General features: G+C 37.1%; 1 protein-coding gene across 1 annotated transcript in view; it reads right to left on the bottom strand.

Moving 5' to 3' along the window:
* Window positions 1–1040: 1040 nt before the first annotated feature.
* dcbld1 (discoidin, CUB and LCCL domain containing 1) overlaps window positions 1041–22418 on the bottom strand; it is a 32983-nt gene continuing 11605 nt past the window's right edge. The window contains exons 6-15 of the mRNA XM_079887224.1: window positions 19589–19722; window positions 17223–17263; window positions 14279–14470; window positions 11420–11541; window positions 10272–10428; window positions 10098–10190; window positions 9450–9534; window positions 8397–8446; window positions 7582–7701; window positions 1041–4015 (exon numbers count right to left, since the gene is read on the bottom strand). Coding sequence (XP_079743350.1) covers window positions 3471–4015; window positions 7582–7701; window positions 8397–8446; window positions 9450–9534; window positions 10098–10190; window positions 10272–10428; window positions 11420–11541; window positions 14279–14470; window positions 17223–17263; window positions 19589–19722 — 1539 coding nt within the window. The 3' untranslated portion in view covers window positions 1041–3470. The remainder of the gene's footprint in view (window positions 4016–7581; window positions 7702–8396; window positions 8447–9449; window positions 9535–10097; window positions 10191–10271; window positions 10429–11419; window positions 11542–14278; window positions 14471–17222; window positions 17264–19588; window positions 19723–22418) is intronic.

Below are 22418 nucleotides of genomic sequence, written 5' to 3' on the forward strand. Positions count from 1 at the left end.
CATAGCAATAAAACAATTCCTAAACACATGCTTTACTCTGTTGAAAGAGACAATACTTTAACAAGGTGGTTAGATGGTCAAGGCCGGTTTTCAGCAAGAAAGCATAGCTTGAGTGTTAAATATTAAATACTCATAAGGTATTTGCTTATATCACATATTTAGTCTGATATTAATCACTCAAGTGTAATGGTCACAGGCGTTAATAGATGTTATGCAGATGAGGGCAGTCAGGACAATCTTATCAGTATGTGGGCTGGTTTAGTGGACTCATGTTACCTTCATTTTCTTGTTTCTGATTAGTTGATCTGGGAGATGATGCTTTCCACACTGCCAGTGCATGGCACAGTACAGATGCAACTTTGACCTGAAGAAACATCTTCCCTCTTTTTAGCCAATTCTTTTTTCTTTTTCTGCCCTTCTGGTTTGTGATTTATTTTTCTGTAAACTGTTTTTCCGGTGTCATAGGAAATGTGCTTCAGAAACATAGGAGATTGGGAATAAATGTTTCACATGTAGTTAATATATGACGTGAAATGTTTCAATAAACTTAAATTAATTGCCCAGAGCATTGTGTTTTGTTGAGGTGTTGGTTACAGGGCGTTATTATTGCAGTACCTCGTTTAAACATGCGGGGGCAGTACGGCTTGACAACAAATTCACTGCATAAAGTTTTTTCAAACTTGGGTTTACTAGATTATTCATAATTTTTTAGAAAATCATATTAAAATGTATGAAATATGATACATCAGGCTTTTGAGGAATGGATATTAGTATCTCTCAATCATTATGTTTCATTGCTTTAGGCCTATATGTGTAGACCCCCCCGCAATAAAAACTACAGAACTTTCATAAAACTAAGCATTTAATTATCATTTGACCATATTATTGGAAAATGTAGTGACAACTGATATTTAGTCTTATGCAGTTTCCTCCTCGAGTATGAGCTGAGCTCCATATTCTCCTACATCATAGGCTATATATGAAGTCTGATGCATCAAATTATAACAAAAAAAAAATTTTTTTTTTTTTTTTTTACAAGATCAAAGATTGTCGCAACTCTCTTTCAACGCAATGGCTCGTGTTTTTAACGAAGGCTCGGCTCATTAATATTAACATATGACTGGGTGTTTCGGCAAGGTAATGAAAGCAACGTGATATCGACCTTATTCATATTCATGACCTAGCAGGATTCGTGTTTTTTTACGCGCAGGTGTAAACGGATCACGCACCCTGGCGTGAACTAGGCCTACTATCAGCCCACACAAAGTTCGGCTTCAAACAAAGACCTCACACACACAAAACACAAAGCTGTTTTAGTTTATGGCTCTAATATTTGGTAGGCCTAACATGTATTCATGCAGATGAATAGCCTAATGTAACAATTAAAATGATGGTAAGTGCTGCTCTTTCTACCTGTTTGATTGCATCTGTGCCAGTAGGTTGGGCCAGCGATTCACTAATGTTAGCACTTTGAGTGGAATGTGATACAGTGCGCCTGAACAGAAGATTTAAACAGCAGGGTCACCATCAGCTGCTACCCCATAACTAACACCCCACCGTCACATTCCTGATCAGTCTCCCACTGGGACACCTCTTGTGTGACATGCTTTCACCAAATACTTAGATAATCGTGCTGATTGTTCCCATTTTTTAAAAGACATTCACATATTTTGAGGCAAAAGACCATCACAGGAGAGACTAAAATGCTGGTTCTTTTAATCAGGGTTTAGACGAGCACAAACACAGAACTGAGATTCTCAGTGGCAAAGCACTTCAGATCACCAGCATGGCCAGATCCTCATGGGCATATCAAACATTAACCAGAGCACATCCCCCAAAACATTTCACAGAAATTAAGACCTGTCAGTAATCTTTCACAAGGATTGTCCTTTAAACAGCAGCAACTCCCAGATCTTTTGGATGCTTAAAAGGAAAGTTCACTCAAAATGAAAATGCCGCCATCATTTACTCCGAACCAGACTTTATCTCTTCCATGGAACACAAAAGGGAAATGTTGAAGCTTTAAAAAAATGACGTTTTCCACGTTTTATGAGAGCTTGAGAGACTCTCACTTCAATTTTATTGGAAATGCATTCTTGATAATTTCTCCTCATGTGTTCCACAGAAGAAAAAGTCATATGGCTTAGGAATAAAATGAGAATGAATAAACAATTTTTGGGTGAACTAAATCATTGACAGCACAAAGTGACATCTCATTTAGCTTTTTAACTAAATATACATTTCAAAACTGTACATACATATGCATATAGACAATCCAAATAAAAACAGGATCTGATAAGAAATTTTAGTCTGTTATTGCTCAATTTGCACATGGAACAAGGGGCGTCCAAAACCACGAAATCAACATCAATATTCAGCATGGAAAAAAAGATCAGATCAGACTCAACATTGTTAATTGCACACAGCAGAATGAGATGGAAAACAATCCAAAATGGCTGAATCTAACACCCAATATAGATTAAAAACAAGCGGGATGTCAAAATCAGATCGCTTTCAGATCATCATTTCACCTGCATTATGGGAACAAGCCTTTTTTTTTTTTTTTGCATAAACAAAGTTTGCTTCCATTTTAGATTGCGTTAGGCTTTTTAAAATAGTATTTTCACCTCATTTAATGTGTTTTGATTAGTGTAGCGCTAGTTCAGAAATGAACATGGAGCCTTTAGGTCACCTTTTATGAGAAGGACCAAAGTAACTGCTCAGGAACTTTGAAGTTCCCAAAGATCTCCTACTTGCACCAGGAGAGCTTCTGATCCGCTTGCTATAACATCTTATTTTCTACCTGTAGACCTTTGCCGATTTTCAAACAGCTTTGTATCGATACAATGTTGGTAGTACAGTATCTGTAAATGAATGGTGTATACTCTTTCTCCATGTTACTTTCACCCATATCCCCCCATTTGTCCGCCAAAAGTCCAGAAGACAATGCAAAAAGTGTCAAAAGTCTTGATTTGCAGACAAATAAACAGGTATTTCATGGTGCAGGACACATGGAGAAAGAGCACACACTGGTCATTTACATATATTACCGACTTTAACATATATTACAGACATCATAATACAAAGCCGGTTGAAAATCTGTGAAGAGAAGAGCATAAGAAGATTGAGATAATGGTCACATTGTAAAATACATGAAAATCTGGCTTACATTCACAGTTTGTGTCTGAGTAGGGAACAAAATCTCTGCATATTGCATTTGATTGAAAATAAAACTGGAAAAAACAGGACAATTAAAAATAAAAAATAAAATCTTGATTCGTCAAGACAAAGTATCTCACATATACATAAAAAAAAACATTAAATTACACAAACTGATCACGGCCTCCGCTGTCCTTTACAACTGCAGAAATACAAAAACAAGGAGTCCCTCATACACGAATAAGTTAAGAAGAGTCTGGAGGTGATTTTGTTGAGTCAGGTAAATCAGGAACATCACAGTATGGTTCTTCTCAGCTTCCCTCTGAGCTGCTGCCCTCCGGGTCGGGTCTGAGTCCAGAGAAGGGCAGTCTGACGCAGTCTCTCGGAGTGGAATAGCACTCCTGCTCTGGGGACTTAATCTGGGGTTTTTGGTACGCCGAGCAACTCCCGTTCTTCACGACGGGCTTCTGGATTTTAGGGCTGTCGTAGATGTCCTCTGGGTAATTCCCCCTGTCTAGTTTGACTTGGGGAGTCTGGTAGCCCCCAGCCAGTCCTCCGATCACTTTCCTACAATTACTGCCCTCTACTGCTCGAAACGACGGGCTTTTGTTCAGTACCACCCCTGGGACGCTGTAGCTGGGGTCTTTGCGGAAGGTGTGGCGCTCGATGATGGGCGTGGCGTACTCTGGCTCCTGATTGGTCAGTGGCAAGGCGTACTGGATGCCCGTCTGCAGTTGGTCGTAGTGAGAAGTAGCCTCGCTGTCCTTGTCTTTGTCCTCGGTGTCCATGGGCCTAAACGTCGAGCCTTTTCGAGACACGGTGTCCGTGCCAAGCATGAGTGGCTGCTGGTATTCGTCTTGAGAAAAAGAAGAGAGAAATAGTTAGTACTGGAATAGTTACCCTAAAAATGACTCAGCGTGTATTTCATTTGGCTGTGTTATTTTTGTATTATTAATATACTATTTTAGTATTTAGTTTTTAGAGATGTTATGTGCTTTTGTCATTTCTATTAGTTTTCTTAAATAAATAAAAATATATATAAAAAAAAATATATATATATTATATATATATATATATATATATATATATATATATATATATATATATATATATATATATATATATATATATATATATATATAATATTAATAATAATTATTATATATATATATATATATATATATATATATATATTTTTTTTTTTTTTTTTGTTTTTTTTTAGTTTTAGTAATTTTAGTTCTTCAACTTAAACATTTATTTCAGCTATTTTCCAAGTCAACATTTCTAATTTTCATTTTCAGAAGTTTTTCATCTAATATTTTTATTTAATTTTATTTCAGTTTACAAATTACAAATTCAGAAAACAATTTGTGGTAGTTTTAGTCAGTGCTATTATTGATAACTAAATCTAAAACTATATAAAAAATAATTTTTTGAATTTGAAATTAACATTAAAATGAGAAAATGAGAAATTTAGCATTGGCCACTAGCTGTAATAAAATAATTTTAAAATAACTAAAACTAAATTAGTAAAATGAAAACATAAAAACTATATAGACATAAAAAAAAAACTAAAACCAAAATTTAACTAAAATTAAAATGAAAACAGAAAATTCAAATCTATTCAAAATCTAATCTAAAATATTAACAAAAACTATAACAAAATATCAATGATACTAAAAGTAACACTTTTTTTCAGTTTAAATAACACTGTTTATTGTTCCATACTCTTTACAATGAAACTCAGTAGGGTCCAATGTTGTTTTGGACTCCATTTTACAGATGAAAACAGTTCTTTAAAATATATTATTTTGTGTTCCACAGATGAAAGAAAGTCATACAGGTTTGGAACGATATGAGGGTGAGAAAATAAACTTTAATTTTTGAGTCAACTATCCCTTTAAACTTGCTCCATGCCACCATAATAAACCATGTTTTTCTGTTCTTTGGTTTATTGTCTAGCTACCCTGAAACATATCTGGCTAACCAATAAGCCATGATCATAAATATGGGACCATAAACTCTTATGGCATCAAACATAAAAGAAAATGTTATAGCAAAAAGGAAATCAATGAAACCGTTTCAGTATTTGCTCAAAGGGACTCCAAGTTAAGCGCCAGGCTTGAAATCGGAGCGCCTGTAATCTGTCTGACGTCTTGCACAAACCTTGAATCATCAATAATTACAGCCTTGGAGGAGAGTAGGGGGAAAACTGACAATTAAATATCAGCAAGCGTTTCCATCTGGCAAGCATTCAAGCTGTTACAACTATTTCAATAAGGTTTTTTTTTACTCCCTTGGCACATTGGAAGATGAAAAATGGCCTCACAAGTTGAACTCCTTTATAATCAGTCAATAAAAAACTCAGCTGGAGAAAGTGTGCCGTCTCCTCTCAGACTTCAGCTGCGGCCAGAAAAATGAAACCCTTTGAGTCCTTATTTCCAATTGAACACAATATCCTAACAGAGCATGACAAGCAATAAAACAAATCGATATATCAAATCTCTTTTATGTTAAATAATTTTGCTCAGACTATGACAAGCAAACTGTGCTATGAGATATTTTATTGGTCACTTGGGTTCTATTACAGTCCCGTCTCAGATGCTTGTTGGGGAGTATTTAATATTTAACTGACTTAAACTACATTTTCAGTTGCATGCTAGCGGCTCAACTGTTTTGTTGCTTTGGATTATCATAGTCATTTATACTATTAAAAATAAATCTTTTGTTTATGTTTTTGAACAAAGTTTCTTATGCTCACCAAGGCTGCATTTATTTGATCAAAAATATAGTAGAAACTAGAAACAGTAATATTGTGAAATGTTATTACAATTTAAAAAAACAACAACTTAAAAATATGTTAAAACTAGTGGTGGGCATAGATTAATTTTTTTAATCTAGATTAATCTAGATTAATTTTGAAATTAATCTAGATTAATCTAGATTAAAATGGCTCATTTGAATTCTGACGAAGGCATTCAGAATATGTGTGCTACCCAAATAATGACTATAAAAGTAAGTCTTTGAGAACGGGTTTCTCAAGCCAGGTGGCGCATTAGACCAGGTGCTCATCTCCTGTTTCCAAAATGCATCACAAACTGCTTGAGAAAGCTGTTCTACTCATAGACTGTAAAAGGTTACTACTGTACTGTTACCATCCGTAGGCAACATTAGGTAGGCCTATGTTATTATCAACTACTATAGGCTATCAATTAGGGATGGGCGATATGGCCTAAAATCCATATTGTGATATACATTGCAGCCTCTTGCGATAACGATATATATTATAATAAAACCATTTCAGAACAGGTTACACAGACCCTGCTAAACAACTGCTAAATGTTTTTTGTTTTTTTTAAAGGGTGTATGTAGTTTTGAGAACATATATTGTGCAAAACTGTAAGTATACAACATAATTTTGCAGATAAATAAAATGTAAGTACACTAGCTGCAGAGACTTAAGTAGGTCTAATGTTTATTATGGCTTGGAGCTTATGAAACCCCAAATTTAAAATTAGAATATTGTCTAACTGATGTCTTTTCAGTTAAAAAGAAACACAACAACGATTCTTAAAATCGGGCGCAGACAGAGATTATGTGCTACACCACTAAGATATATTGGGAATAATACGCGCGCGCTGGTATTCAGTGATATCATGTTTCGTTTTGAATTTGAGGTGGTAGAACGGATTAGTCGTGTGTTAACTTACCGAACTGTGACCCCACACACTCTGTCTATAGTTTGCTGCTGCTCGTCGGACGGCTTAAATCCGAACCAAGTCCAAATAATGGATGTTGCACGGATCTTTTTCACCAGCTTTCACTTTCAGCCGTGTTTACTTAAGATGACGATGAATATGATGCGTTGCAGCCGGGTGTACCTCGCGGCCGCGGGTAGATTGCGTCATCATACCTTGTGTAGTATAGAGTAGTTCCCAACCCAACTTTGAGAATAGATTAATGGCGATATTTTTTTTATCGCGCGATAAGAGTCTCGCGTTAACGCAGCACGTTAACGCCGATAACGGCCCACCACTAGTTAAAACGTAATTTATTCCTGTGATTCAAACCTGAATTTTCAGTCTGTCACATGATACTTCAGAAATCATTCTAATATGCTGATTTGATGCTCAAGAAACATTTCTGATTATTATCAATGTTGAAATCAGTCGTGCTGCTTAATATTTTTGTGGTAACTGTGATTACTTTTTTCAGGATTCTTTAATGAATAAAAAAGAAAAAGAACAGCATTTATTTGAAATCAAAATCACTATTAGTGTCACTTTTGATCAATTTAATGAATGAATAAAAGTATGAATTTCTTTATTGTGCAACAGTCTTCCAGCAGCTTCCTCAACACATGCTTGATACTGGATGGGACACTGTGTTAAGAAACTAAATCAAAATTCGGTCAATCTTTACCTGCCATTTCCCTGGTTACCAGGTCCAGCTTCTGGATGGGCTCTTTCTCAGAGCTGTATTTGATGGTGAACTCAGTGGACTGGTGTCTGGCGAACGGCTGTTTTATCTGTCTCCAACAGCCTGTAGACAAGAATCATTTATCTGTCAGCCAGTCTCTGAAAGATGGTTTTATCTCGGAGCGAGTCAAGCAGCTAAGCCTTAAATTATACATGTCTGAAAGGGCAGAACACAACATATATATTGGGAAGGGATCCGTCATGGTGACTAAGAACATTTTTTAAAGACTTGGAGAATAATAAAAGTTAAAAAACATATATGGTGCAGTCACGTTTTATTAATGCAAAGGTGTGCATTGCATGATTTTCTGCATTTTATGTTATTCTGAAACCAATGTTAAAGAAAAAGTTCACCCAATAACTAATATTTTGACATTATTTACTCACCTTCATGTTATAAATCTGTACGACTATTTCTTGGGTGGAACACAAAATGAGAGATTTACAATAACGTTTAAGCCACTCTTTTTCATACAACTAAAAAAATATGTGGAGAACAGTGGCTCCAAAAACAAAAGCACCATAAAAGCAGCCCATGTGCTCTATTCCAAATCTTCTGAAGCTATCTGATAGCTTTATTCGAAAACAAACATATAATCATAGATGATCACAACAAGCAAAGTCTGTTTGATATACAAAGCTATCATACTGTTCGATAAGCACAAAATCGTATGGAAAACAGCAGTTTAAAATGTTCTAATTTTGGATGAAATATTCCTTTAAGTGTTCCACCCAGTTGAGTTAAAACGAATGTTTTACCTGTATGATGCGTCTCTGCAGAGCCGTATGTGTCCTCCTTTGTCTTCTTACTGTGAGACAGTGAAAAACATCAGCGTCAGAGACACAGGTGGCAGATTCTAGAGTCTCTCACCAACTTCATCACTCTTAAACAAGAGAAGATGCCTTACTATTCCCTTGAAACATGTCCATAAGAGGTTTTCATTCATCCATCCTCATTTCCCCACAATGCCCCTGTCCCTGAGCTCTCTCTCGGGAGACTAATGCAGCTGGCACATCTCCTGACACTGACCTTTGACCCTCAACCCTGAGTCTCCCCATTCTTTACCGATCTAAATATCGCTGCAATGTGTTGCTGTGGAATCACAACATGCTCACTCATATCAGCTTGCACTCGCTCTTTTATTGACACCAGTGGCTGTGGAATCTATTAGGGCAGGCTGGGAATCACTGGTGTGTGCACATACGCGATGCTGAGACTGTCTGTTGCGTTTGATAACAGGACTAGTAACAGACGGTAACTGAACTGAGATAAGCCTGCTGTGCTCCAATAAATCTGAACATATCTGACCCTACCTCCCTCTCAAGTCAGACACAACACGGAAAACACCGACAAATAGTCATAACTTTCATCATTTGGTCAGTTTTGATTTCAGGTTGACTTTAAAGATCATTTTCCTTTGTTTATGCACATTTCTGGTCTTACAGTGCACAAGTTTTTTTGTAAACTTCTTGTTGACACAGGTAGATCATAACAGAGGTCATTTACATCCCGAAAGCCTTTAAAAGCCATATAGATGCATGCACAATTCTGCAGAGATGACGAGTCAGCATCGTCAACTTCATCACTGCAACCGAAAAAAACTAGTTTGTTAATAAATTTAATTATTAAACTGTTAAGAGTCTCCCTGCTGTTTTTTCACGGCACATTCATAATAATTACTTTTGCCGGTGCACTGTGGCAAGCTTTATACGTGCGCTGATTATGATACGTAGGCAATTAAAGGCTCATTATTATCCCTTGAAAATATAAACCAATATGGCAACTAAAAATAAACTATAAAATTGACTTACTTGTATAGCATTTTAACCAAGCAGATTCCCACCAGGATCAGGACCACAAGAAGAATGGTGGGCACAATTATCACAACCAAATTAACTAAAAAGAGAAGAAAATATGAGATGTACAAATCAGAGATGAGGAAGAACAAAAAAAAAAAAAAAATGCTCCTTTGTATAAAATATGATAGAACAAAATAATAGACTGAAAACTACAACAAAACAGTACAAATATAAAAATTAAGATATTCTACTATAGTTTTTGTTAATATTTTGAATAAGAATTTAAAGTTTCTGTTTTCATTTTAATTGTAGTTCATTTTAGTAACTGTAGTTTTGTAAAACTATGTCTAGATTTTCTTTAAGTTTTAAGTTTGTTATTTTAGTACTTTAACTTAAACTAAACAAAAATGAGAAATGTTGCCTCGACAATGAGCTGAAATAAAATAAGTTAATATTTTTTATGATGCGTTTACAGGTTTAGTCAACGATAATAACCCTGAGGTAGATAAGGGCAACCAATATACTGAGAGAAAAACAATTGTTGAAATTTGAATAAGGTTAGGGAGGAAATATGGCACATTCTCAGACATTTGTCCTGTACTTCTGTAACATAATCTGTATTAATTAATGAGTGACTAGTGTGCGTTCTTAAAACCGTACCAAGATTAGCCTGAGAGGGCACTGGTTTGGTCATGTCATTGAGAATGGGCTGTGTAGGCTGGGCGTCCAGTGTCACCGGAGACGACGAATTCACTACATGAGGAAAAACTGAGGTTTAGTGCACATTTAATATGAATAATGAAATTGTAGAGCCTTTATGTGTCTGACACGCACCTGGGATGGGTTTAACATAAGGACAGCCCAGTAGCTGCACACTCATGGCAATTCTTCTGTGCCACTGTTGAGGTACGACACGAATGCTTCGTGCCACGATGGAGGGATGGAAGGTGTTGCGCGTTTGGTGGAGGCTGTCAGTATTTCCTTCAAAAATCTAAGGTGAAATACAACACTGCAACATTAAAAACGTGAATGATACACACTGTAGAACTGCACGATTCTGGAGAAATTAAGAATCACGTTTTTTTTTTTTTTTGGTTTCAAACAGAGATCAAGATCCTCCTACGATTCTGAAAAGACAACTACACAAAATGTAAATTAGGTTCTGACAAATGTTAATTGCTGCAGTCTATTTAAAATGAATAAATGAATGATTCAATGACTCACTCATAAATACTTCTTTGTTTCATTACTAAACGAATCAGTGTTTCTTGAATCTCTTTAATGAATGATTCAATTACTGTATGTTTGAACAGTCACTTGTCGCCACCTGGTGGCAAAACGATGTAATCGATACAATCCTTATTTGAATGCCATCAATGTTACTTTCAAAAGGTGATTTGCTCTTTTATGATCTCTTCCATACACCGTGTTTATATCTGAACTATAAACATGTATCCCAGTTCTTCTGTGATAATATGAATATTTGTAACAGAAATGACTATACTGTGTGGTTGAAAAGCTGTTTCATACATATACATCTGCTCTCTCTGGCTCAGCACAGACGCAGATCTGAATGTTCTGGTGTGATTTTGTCAGTTTTAATAGACCCAGGCGAATCTTTGTCGTTTAGGAATGAATTGCGTGGATGCTTGAATCGAACTCGTGATCTTTTGAACGATAACTTGTGCAGCTCTAACACACAGACATTTAAAAGAAAAATCTAAATGTCCATTATTGACTCTTAATAAATGTCTCTGGTCTCATTGTGATTCATTAGTGTTCTTTATTCAAAAGAAAATTCATAAATATTTTGCAGCTGAAGTAATATTTTTTATGCCATTTGGCCAGGGAGACACAATATGCAATTATATATATATCATTTCCAACCATTCCTTTCCAAGTACCTTATAGCAGAAGTTAAAATGCCATTTATGGTTGTATTAAATGTATGACGATGGAGTGATATAAAGACAAAGTCTTACCATATCATCAGAGTTATTGTACTGGACAAATGTCCGCCAGCGGTTCCTCTCCTTGTACTCGATCTTGTAGTTTTTCACAAAATATTCGATGTTTGCGATGGTCAAGCCTGTTGTCAGAATGCCTATGAAACAAAAACATGACCCCGAATTATCTCGTTTGAAAAGCACAAGAAACTAGCGTTCAGTTAAATGTCTAGTCACACAGCATTTCTCCTCAAATGCTCCAGAGGTCATTCTCCTGATACAGTGATGCAAGCACTCAGCCAGCTGAGGAATGTGACAGCATGTAGGCTAAAGACTTCGCTTCAGAGTGCGGCCCGTCATCTGCATCACAGTGGAAACCTGCGGTCGGCCTCTTTCGGCTACAAAACACATTCCTGAGGGAAACACTCAAGTGGCATGTTCCCAGCAGACACAGAAACACCAACTGAAGACCCCGAGCTCTGTTATTACTTCCTAACTACATCACAGACGCGAGGACACCACCGTGATCATAAGAGCAATTCAAAGTGTGAAGCTGTGAGATTGAAGTGTGATGACATGAAAGTTGAGAAAGGAAGTTACTCATCATCAGAGAAAAGCTTGAAGAGTTCAAAGAGATTATAGTCACTATATAAAGAAGCAAAGGTAAAGGATCAAAGCTACAAAATGAAAGAACCATTTTTAAGACAGTGATGCCCCTTCTTGTGGTCAAAGAGGAAAATACTGAAAACTAAACAAGCAGTTAAAGTGGAGTATAAAATGCATAATTGCGGTTCTAAATTGTAATCCTCCCACTTCCTTGTGAAAAATAACTACTCAAGATCAGACATTCGACGCTGGTGAGAAGTGTCAATTGATGTTATTTCTAAAATGGCACCTACTAAAGCAACATTCCATAGGTTGTTTTGGAGAATTACAAGTTGTCTGGAATACAGCATGACTGAAGCGTTTTGTGTTGAGAAGTCGGATAATTTCAGTATATCCCATTCCGAATACCAGTTTTATCACCAAAATCCTACAGATTTAGTAATCTTCAATACCACTGCAAGACAAATTACTAACTATTATACATACAGTATATCCAACTTGCACAATACACACTAGGTCACAAAGTTTGGGGTCGGTAAGATTAATGTTTTTTAAATAAATCCCTTATGCTCACCAAGCATTTATTTATTTGATCAAAAATACAGTAAAATTGTTAAATACTATTGTGATTTTAAATATATTTTAAAATGTAATTTATTCCTGTGATGGAAAAGCTGAATTTTCAGCATCATTACTCCAGTCTTCAGTGTCACATGATCCCTCAGAAATCATTCTAATATGCTGATTTGATGAAACTCATTATTATCAATATATTTTTTTGGAACCCATTATACATTTTTTTCAGGATTCTTTGATGAATAGAAAGTTCAAAAGAACAGCATTTATTTGAAATAGAAATCTTTTGTAACATTTTAAATGTCTTTACTGTCACATCCTTGCTGAGTAATGATTAGTAATAATTTCTTTCAAAAAAAAAAAAAAAAATCTTACTAACCCCAAACTTTTGAATGACACTGTACATTACAGTAATTTTACCATGTTCAAGGGTGGTCCTAATAGCTCCCCTTAACCGTGGTAAAAATGGCTTTTTGTGGCTCATTGCTTTCATTTACCATACTCTCTACAGCAATGTATTTATCTTGAGGAAAAAAAACATGAATTTTTCATGCTTGTTGACAAAAGCTCTCTTAGAAAGCATCGTGTGAATGCAGAGCGGTGAACCCCACAGATAAAGACATGCTTTTTCTCTAGTTTTATTTAGCCTCACAAATGTACGCCATCGCCACAATGATAACAGTGCTTCCTCTTTTAAGACGGGCCGGTTTCACTCAGGGTCATCATGTCCGAAAGCGCAGATTCCCTACAGGAGACAAAGTGAGCATTCTTTTGCTCTTTGAGCTGTATGAAATTAACTCGGTCGTGCTGTCTACAAACAGTCATGCTCAAAATAAACGCATGTCCGGCGTGTTCCTAAATTTAAATGTGCTTTTGTAAGAGGGTTTGTATGGACACAGAGAGGGCCTTTCTGCTTTTAAGCAATACCAGGAACTGTTATGTAGATACCAGTTAGTTGTTGGAGGTGGGGTGGGGGGTGGGGTTGTCGGCGCTCATGTGCTCCGGGTGTGTAATGCTCCTCTGCGCTCCAGAGCTGATCACGAGAAAGACCTTTTGTGTGGATAATTACACCACTTAACACCCTCTGGAAACATTGGGTCTTTCGGAAATGTTTGTGTGTGTGTTGGGATCTGAAGGTGTGTTCAAGCCATGTCGTAATTATGGAAATTATGAGATTGTGACTAAAAAAGCGCTCACATCCTAACTTAACTCTTTCCCCACCATTCAGGTGTTAGGTAGGGCTGGGCGATATGGCCAAAAGTATTATCATTATTTTCCATATCATACAATATCAATATTTATGCATAAAGGACCTGGAATGCATAAAGCTAGAAATGTTTATTTTTTAAAGAGGCTCTGTTATTTCTTTTGATATACTGACTGTTCACTGATAAAAAAAACTTTTTTAGTAAATGCTGGTGAGGACAAAGTTAATTACAACTCAGAATTTTGGAGAGCTCCGACTTGTACCACATCAGAACGTCACGGGTTGTCATCTCGTAATTAATTATGACATGGTGTGAATGCAGAATTATAGCATTATATTTCTCTCTGAATTACAGACAACCTATTAAATTATGTGCACTGGATTTCCATCATGTAAGAAAACCAAACCTGCACATTGAGGAGGTGTCAAAGAGGAAACTGGCACAGTCAGGTTAACCATAAAAAATTAAGTAAATGAGATCAGGTTATGCAAGTTACAAGTATTACCTGTGATCCTCTTCTTTTCTCCAAGATCAATCTGTAACCACTGTGGTTGGTTATGGTTGAGGTCATGAGAGACACCCCGTTGGGTGCTGCTAGGGGACCAGTCGACTTCAGACCCATCGGAGGATATGTTGTGTGATGACAAGCTTGTAGAAGAGCCCACTGGATGAAGAAGAACTGTCTGTTGGCTGCAATCTGTAGGAGAGAGAGAGCACTGTAGTCAAGAACACATTTCAAATTAAGCATTTACACTATCTTTCAAAAGTTTGGGGTCTATAAGATTTTTTGGAAAGAAATTAACAATTGTATTTATCAAGGATGCATTAAATTGATAAAAAAGTGACAGTAATTGAAATTCTGTTCAAATAAATGCTGTTTGAACATTCTATTACACATCAAAGATTCCTGAAAAAATTATGTATTACAGTTTCCAGAAAAAAAAATATTGAGCAGCACAACCGTTTTTAACATTGATGATAATAATAATAATACATTTTCCTTGAGCAGCATTTTAGAATGATTTCTGAAGTATCATGTGACACTGAAGACTGGAGTAACAATGCTAAAAATGCAGCTTTGCATCACAGGAATAAATTACATTTTAAAATATATTTAAATAGAAAACAGTTACTTTAAAAAACAATTTTACTGTATTTTTGATCAAATAAATGCATAAAAAATTGTTAGCCTAAAAGACTTCTTACCAAAACATAAAACAAATAAAAAATTAAATACCAACCCCAAACTTTTGAATGGTAGTGTAAGTGTCAGATATCTTGGTGATGGTAACATATTAATGAATTCCAAACAAAAACCTTTAATAATAAAAGACAACAACAAACAAACAAACAAAAATACATTAAGAACATGAAAAGAGTCATGTTAGTTATAGTCGTGTCTAGTGCTTTCTTTTGACATAATAAAACACACATGTGGAGCAAAAACTCAGTTACGTGTACATTGACTCAACAGGAAGCCCTGAGCTCTTAAAATACCCACCATGTGTACAGTTAAATGGAGACGTATGTGCTATGAACACAACAATATTACAATAAAAGAGGGGGGAAGGCTCCCACTTCCTTTAAAGAGAGAAAAACAGGGCCAATACATCCTGTTGCTTAGCTCTGATTTGGCTAACACTATCACATTCCACACGTTTAGCATATGTGGGCAGAGGAAACTCAGGAAGAAGACAAGGAGAATCCCAGCAGGAGGTCGGAAAAGATCCTCCGATTGAAGTTTCTGCATACTCATACTAGTACAGTGGGATCCAAAAGTCTGTGAACACTAGAGAAAATGCTTCTGTTTTTCTTTTCAAATGTTTTAATTCCTTTTTATTATTACCTAGAAATAGCAAGGAAACTTAAATATTGTATAATAGGCCTAATATTTCTTTGTTCAAATTCTAAAACTCTTTAATTCCAGTTTTAAACAGGATTTTCAATCTCAGAATTTCAACATAGTTTCTGAACTTCACTGTACACACATTTGAGTGTTTAGTAAGACGTATAACGTCATAAAATTGATACCTCAGCTCCCTTGTCACATACTTTTTGTGAGTGTTAGCATCTAGCTAGGGGGTTAGTGAGGGTAGGGTAGCAGTCATTGCTGAGTGCACGGCTGTGCTTTAAGATAATTGGATTAATGGGAATCAATTGATACGCATCGACTGGTGTCCACACATCTATCAACGCCTGTCCTCAGGAACTCATGCAATACATCAACAACACACACTGAACACAGGTCCACTTCTGACCAGAAGAGATTAGGGTCACATCGATCAGAAAAGATACTTCCATAAATCTATAACAACAACTGACTAAAGCTTGTGTGTGTATCACTAAAGCAAACAGTAACCAGTCAATGTATCCAGGTTGTCAGTACGAAATAAAGTAGCGGACTACTCTAGTAATCAGAGAAGGTTAATGGGTTGGACAAAATACAGATTTTAGGGTCCCTTTTAATTGATTACAATTTAGAATTTAAAAAAGTTGCATCCCACAGGAAGATGACTTTGAATTGACCGAAATGCAGACATGCAACAGTCACACAACAGTGGAATTGCATTAGTCCAAGGAGTTATTTTTAACTAATCTGGAAGAATTAATGTATTTTGTGAACATTATAAAAAACTGGGATTTCTCTAGATTTACAAATCCTTGGGAACTTTTGGGATAATGCAAGTACACAACTGCATGAAATATATCACACTGTGCAAGTGGTTTTTGAATATTTTATAACAAAAATCGTACATATTGTACCTTTAAATTAATCCACGTGACTCCAGTGATTTGAACTCAATTTTATGAAGCAGCGCGAGTGATTTGATTGCGCAAAAACACATAATGTACCATTTAATTTACAAAATATTATTCTCCAACGCACTTTCACGCAACAATGTCTGCTCTCGTGTCAACACAACACGCATGCAATGTGGAGCTCTCGTGAACGCGAGTAGGAGATTAATATTTTGTAAATAAAGTGCACAAAAAAGCTCTGAGATTTCATTAAAAAGATCTTAATGTGTTGGCACATGCATACGCTTAGCAGCATCCGGCGTGTGAATTTGATTCATCAGCGCGTCCGCACAGGTAAATGACAACCGGTCTGTGCCGAACTCAAACAGCCAGAGAAAAACAAACTCAGGAGATAAGATATTCCCACGCCTTCCATTCACCCTGACACAGAGCAAACAGGGCTTCACATATCCGAACTGGTAAAAATAAACCTGTTAGGCTGCCACATAGTGATTAAGCTAACTTCCTTTTTTGCAGAGGTGCAAATATACCAGTCAAACAAAACTGTAACACACAGCGACAGCAGGAATAAGAGCAGGTGGCGAAAACCAATCAATGTCACCACGGTCCAGGAAATAATAGGATTAATCCCACACCAATATGTGGACTCAGTTCACATCACCACTGAACCATAAAACAAAAGTGCTTACCGTTTGTCACAAACGTGAAGAGGGTTTCAGACAATGAGCCACTGAAAGACAAGGAAAAACACAGATATCAGTGAGCACTGAGCGTTTTAGACACAAAAGATCATTATTACAGAGATTAATTAAGGCCCTGTCATGTGAAAGTAACGCCTACAGAGGCCAAGAGGGAGATTCCCATTGTCAACCCTGTTGTGCTGCCAATTTCAGAGGATCTCCCTCACTGGATCCCGCATCTCCCCCTCTGACAGGAGAACTGGGGTACAGCTGGGCCGGTGAAAAGAGCAGTGTGGTGGTAATTATAGGGGAAAAGGCTGGGAAATTGCATCTCTGTCAGCCATTACTTAAAAACCTGTCATTTTCACAGGCTTCCTGGATGTGATTACTTTTTTATTACTTTTATGGCAGTTCAGCAAACCGTTTCAGAGTTCAGGGTACAAAGCGGTTTACGACAGCGTGAACGAACTGAAATGGGATATATAGCGGATGCTGTGCCAACAACAACAAGTCTGAAGCCTGGAAATACAAGCAATAAACTGCTGGCGACAGAAATATAATCTAATAAAATCAACGACAAAATGAATCAAGTGCTGATATCAGAGTCGACAGATTGAAATAACTGTTTAAAAAGCGCACGCAATAAAACATACGAAAGCCTGAGATCAAAACCCTAGCAATGTAATTACAGGAACTGATATTGATGGTTGTTATTCAGTTACGTAAAGGCAGACCCTGAAAACTGTTACATCATTAGCATAATCGTCTTAGAGTGCAAATTATGGATTTAGTCTGACTAATCAATTGGTTTAAGAAATTAATGGCTGGATCCGGCGGACTGCGGTAAACCTCGGGATAAACGGAGAGACTAATATTAGCATAGACGCCATTCTTCTTATGATGTAACGAGTACATCAGGATTTATGGGAATGTTCCTGGTTCCGGCTGACCTAATCTATGCAGCCTAACATTGAATTATAGAAGTTTATAATGTGTTATTATGTGTCTGCTAGGTCAAAGAGAGGTGTTTTTAGTTTAGATTTGAACTGACAGAGTGTGTCTGCTTCCCGGACAATGTTAGGAAGACTGTTCCAGAGTTTTGGTGCTAAATAGGAAAAGGATCTACTGCCAGCAGTCGATTTTGATATTCTAGGTATTATCAACAGACTGCCATTTTGAGATCGCAATAGACGTGAAGGACTATAATGCGTTAAATCTTTATAGATGGTGCAGAAATCAAAAGCTTGTATTATAATTTCTGCGTCCATTGCAAATCGCGCTGTTTTTACTTCCATTTTGGCCTAAGTTTCCCCAGATCAGTACGTCTACCTTGGGATGTTTCACCAAGTGTATAAGTGTAAATCGGATATGAGTCACCTTTGAAAGATGATGCAACTTAGTCATCAAAAAAATCGAATATAGTGAACAAATTGGAATTGGCATCAAGACCTGCAGTGTAAAGGCGGCCTTAGCTTAGTTTTAGGGAGCCATGGCCTAGCACAAGCACAGGACAAATTAAACCATACTGATCATTTGGCTGACACCAGTTTGAGTCTGACCTGCTCATTTCATGATCCCCCTTTTCTTCCTCTCCTGTTCATCATTTCCTGTTTTCACCAAGTACTTTTCCTTATAAAAATTTATAAAAGTGCCTAACCAATAAAATAAGAGTGAAAGAATGTAATTATCTGGATAGCGTGGATTTGTTGTGTTAAGGTTTCAAATGGATCATAGGAAGTATCTCTGGCTCTAGAGAGCTGCCCGTTGTCCTCTTAATAAATCACTCCTCAATGGACATTTCAAACCCTCCTCAGAGACTATAACGAGAGGCAATCTCGATTTCTTTCTCAACCTGCCCCCAATTCCCTGGTGACAAATCTGTGAAAGACCAGCAGTCCAGACAGTGTCCCTGACATTAGGTACTACCTAAACCATCCATCACGCTAAAGAAGGCAGGAATCGCCACTTAATAATAACTGCTGCACGGCTAGAGAACAGACCAAGGTCACATTCAGCCACAGCCGTTATAGTTGAAGCACCAGAATAAGACATGTTATGACTTGTCAGGGGAATTTGTAAGAGACTATTTCAATTTTTCTAACTGTAATCTAACCGTTTTCCCTGGCAAACATACAACAAACAAACATGTTGACAGAAATCCACTTAAGATGGATGATCTATGAGGCAACAGTTGTGTTTTGCCCCATAGACTTCCAATGTAAATGCACAATTGTCAACTTTTTTTCTTTTCATGCACAAGGAAAGCCCACATGCTGATGTCAAACCCACCTAAAAATATAAAGGCAATCATGATAAAATCTGAGGCTTCAAGCTTCTGTCATAAAGAAACAACATAGACCACTGCAGTAACTCACTCTTTTGACTGGATGCCGTTGGCTCTGACCGCAGGGTAGTGACTGAGCCCTCGGCGGTCCTCCACTGTGATTGGTCCTCCAAACTGGTCCATGATGACCCCAGCATGCACCGCTGCTTTACACAAAACTGATGTCTGAAATGGAAAGTACAGAGAGCACTCAGACACAATAATGTAGGGATAGACCGAGACTGGCCTGCAAGACATGCATGTTTTCTATTATAATATAATTTAAAATATAATTGGTTTCTGTGATCAAAGCTGAATTTTCAGGCATTGCTCCAGTCTTCAGTGTCACATGATCCTTCAAAAATCATTCTGAATGATTCAGAAATCATCTGTGTGATATTCATTTCATTGACAAGATTAATAGTGCATTGATGTTGTGAGCAGTGTCAGCTACAGTACCATAAAACACAATTCTGAACATTATTAGCACAGACATTTCAATTCAATTTGCTCTGGTATTTCATAATTATTAAGACAGACCACCACTGAACATTAAGCATGCATGTTTTAGTCACAACATAGATTCATTTAAAATTTCTGACTGAGGTGGGCTTTATAATTTCATCGTGAGGCAGCAATTACAGTAATTGTAGCAGCCAGTGGAAATGCTTAGCATTCCTCAGCTACTGCCGCTAATGCTAGCGCTTTGTCACAGTAAATGCCTATGCATGAATAACCTTTCTAAAGTCCCTTTTATTTAACAGGCTAAGCCAGGTAACAGCCATAGTGGGATAAAGGATCTTTCAACGCTGTAAAACTGTAATATTAAGCTTTGACCCTGACAGAGTCAAACATTTTGGAATGTGTATATCTGGAATTTTTCACTTGCTTATCTGCATTATGACAAAAAACATCCCGTGTTCAAATTAAGAACAAAATTAAGCAGATTCTTGCGACGTTTATGGTCAATCTGCCAAGATGTTTTTCAGAAACGATCATTGATTGTCATTCAAAATAACGATCAATTCATCAAATAATTTTTAATAATAATAGCACAAACAACATCTATCATTTCATCCCGGAGATGAAGATAAAATGAATTACAAAAATACTGCCGGAAAAGAGCCACTTGCAAATCATTACTGTGATGAGGTTACAAAAGACGTATTGTGAGTTATCAGCAGAAACAGCAGCTCTGCATTCAGACTGAGATGCTTCATTAACCTGAACATGCCTCCTCCAGTCAGGGCCATAAATACAGCCCTATCTAACTGCTGCAGTCTCTACCTTTGATTTATGACACATAAAAGTTGTGCTGTCCCATGCAAAACTCACTACCGCAATGCTACACACTCATTTGATGAGTTGCTATGTGATTGGCTAGTGAGAAACCACACAGAACACCCAAGCAAAGTAATAAAAAAAAAAAAAAAAGCCCCACCACAAGTCTCTACGGCTGCATCTCAGTCAGCTCCCTGGCTTCCTAGGTCGTGAACCAGTATCTCGTGCACACTATTGTAAGGACAGTAAGGACAGTAAGGACCTTGACTCACTACACATTGAGAGTTGGTTCATGTAGAGTTGGCTCACGTGATTTTTGTATCAAGCTTCAGAACTTCCATTAAGGGAACATAGTGAGCATCGATGCTCCCTGGATTTCATGGTGCATTGTGTGAGACTTATTAGGGAGTGAACATTTCAGTGCACTGAAAGGATTTTACGATTGAGACAGCCCTTAAAATGGCCGACTCCCTGATCAAAGCTGATTAAGACGCACCCTTAGATATTCAATTCCACCTTCAAAATAAGCCTAAACAATCTTTTTAGATATTTTAACACTGGTGAGTGAGTGAGCAAGAGAGTGTATGTGTATATAAATACAAATAATCAAAGCTAAAGCTGCCTTTACACTATTTCCGCATGCGATTATTGCTTTTTTTTAAACCTAGTGGTAGTCGCATGTCATGAAGATGTCTTTACTCTTATGATGAATATATGAACATATCCACACAAGACAAATGACCGCAAATATGTCTAAAAGACATATGGTTGATTTTCTAGGGCTAAATCAATGTAAAATTTGTTATATACAAAGTTATCCAGAACCGCACATTTTACAGAAATAGTGTTTAAAAGAATGTTTTAGAGGAAAAATACTGGTAATTCTCACTCAGCACTTAGTTTTGGTTAGACTAAGTTATATCCGGTCTGGTAGTTGCATATAGTCTAGTAGTCTTGCGTAGCAAGAGCCTCAGCTGATGGCAGAAGGTCTGGACTCCATCGCATCTTTCATTGGCCAAGGACCACCCAGAGGCTATCTGACTGACATGTAAAGCAACCAATCACAGTTCGTTTTTGTTCCGCTTCATGTTTAGGGGCGTGACAATGTAAAGTTGATGACCCTATAATAACCCTATAATGACAGCTGGCTTACTTCTTCCATTTGGGGGTTCGGAGTCACGGCATCTTTGTTTCCAGGTGGACCGTTAAAGAACATGACACAAATGTCTCCAGGACATCCTGTAGTATTCAACAAATCAGATGACGACTTGGAAAATCCTGAAGTGTTTCCAGTTAAGTGTGCCATATGCATCAGCCAATGGTCCATGGGCATGACATCTGAGACTAACACTCCAGCCACCAAAGCCAAAATATTTAACATCTGGAGCTCAAATTGGACCCGGAAAATCTTCATAGTCATACGCATATGATCCAACCTACACACAGCTCTCAAAATGAATGAGTTCTGCCATCAGCAGAGATAGCGGAAAAGCGGCTTAAGTACGCAATGCGCAATAGTAATGATGCTGGCCTTAGCAACTGAGCAAGTGCACATTTTATTCGTTGATTTGTTTATTTGCATGCTTATTTGAGTATTAACT

Source organism: Squalius cephalus (genome assembly GCF_949319135.1).
Source record: "Squalius cephalus genome assembly, chromosome: 12".
NCBI lineage: Eukaryota > Metazoa > Chordata > Actinopteri > Cypriniformes > Leuciscidae > Squalius > Squalius cephalus.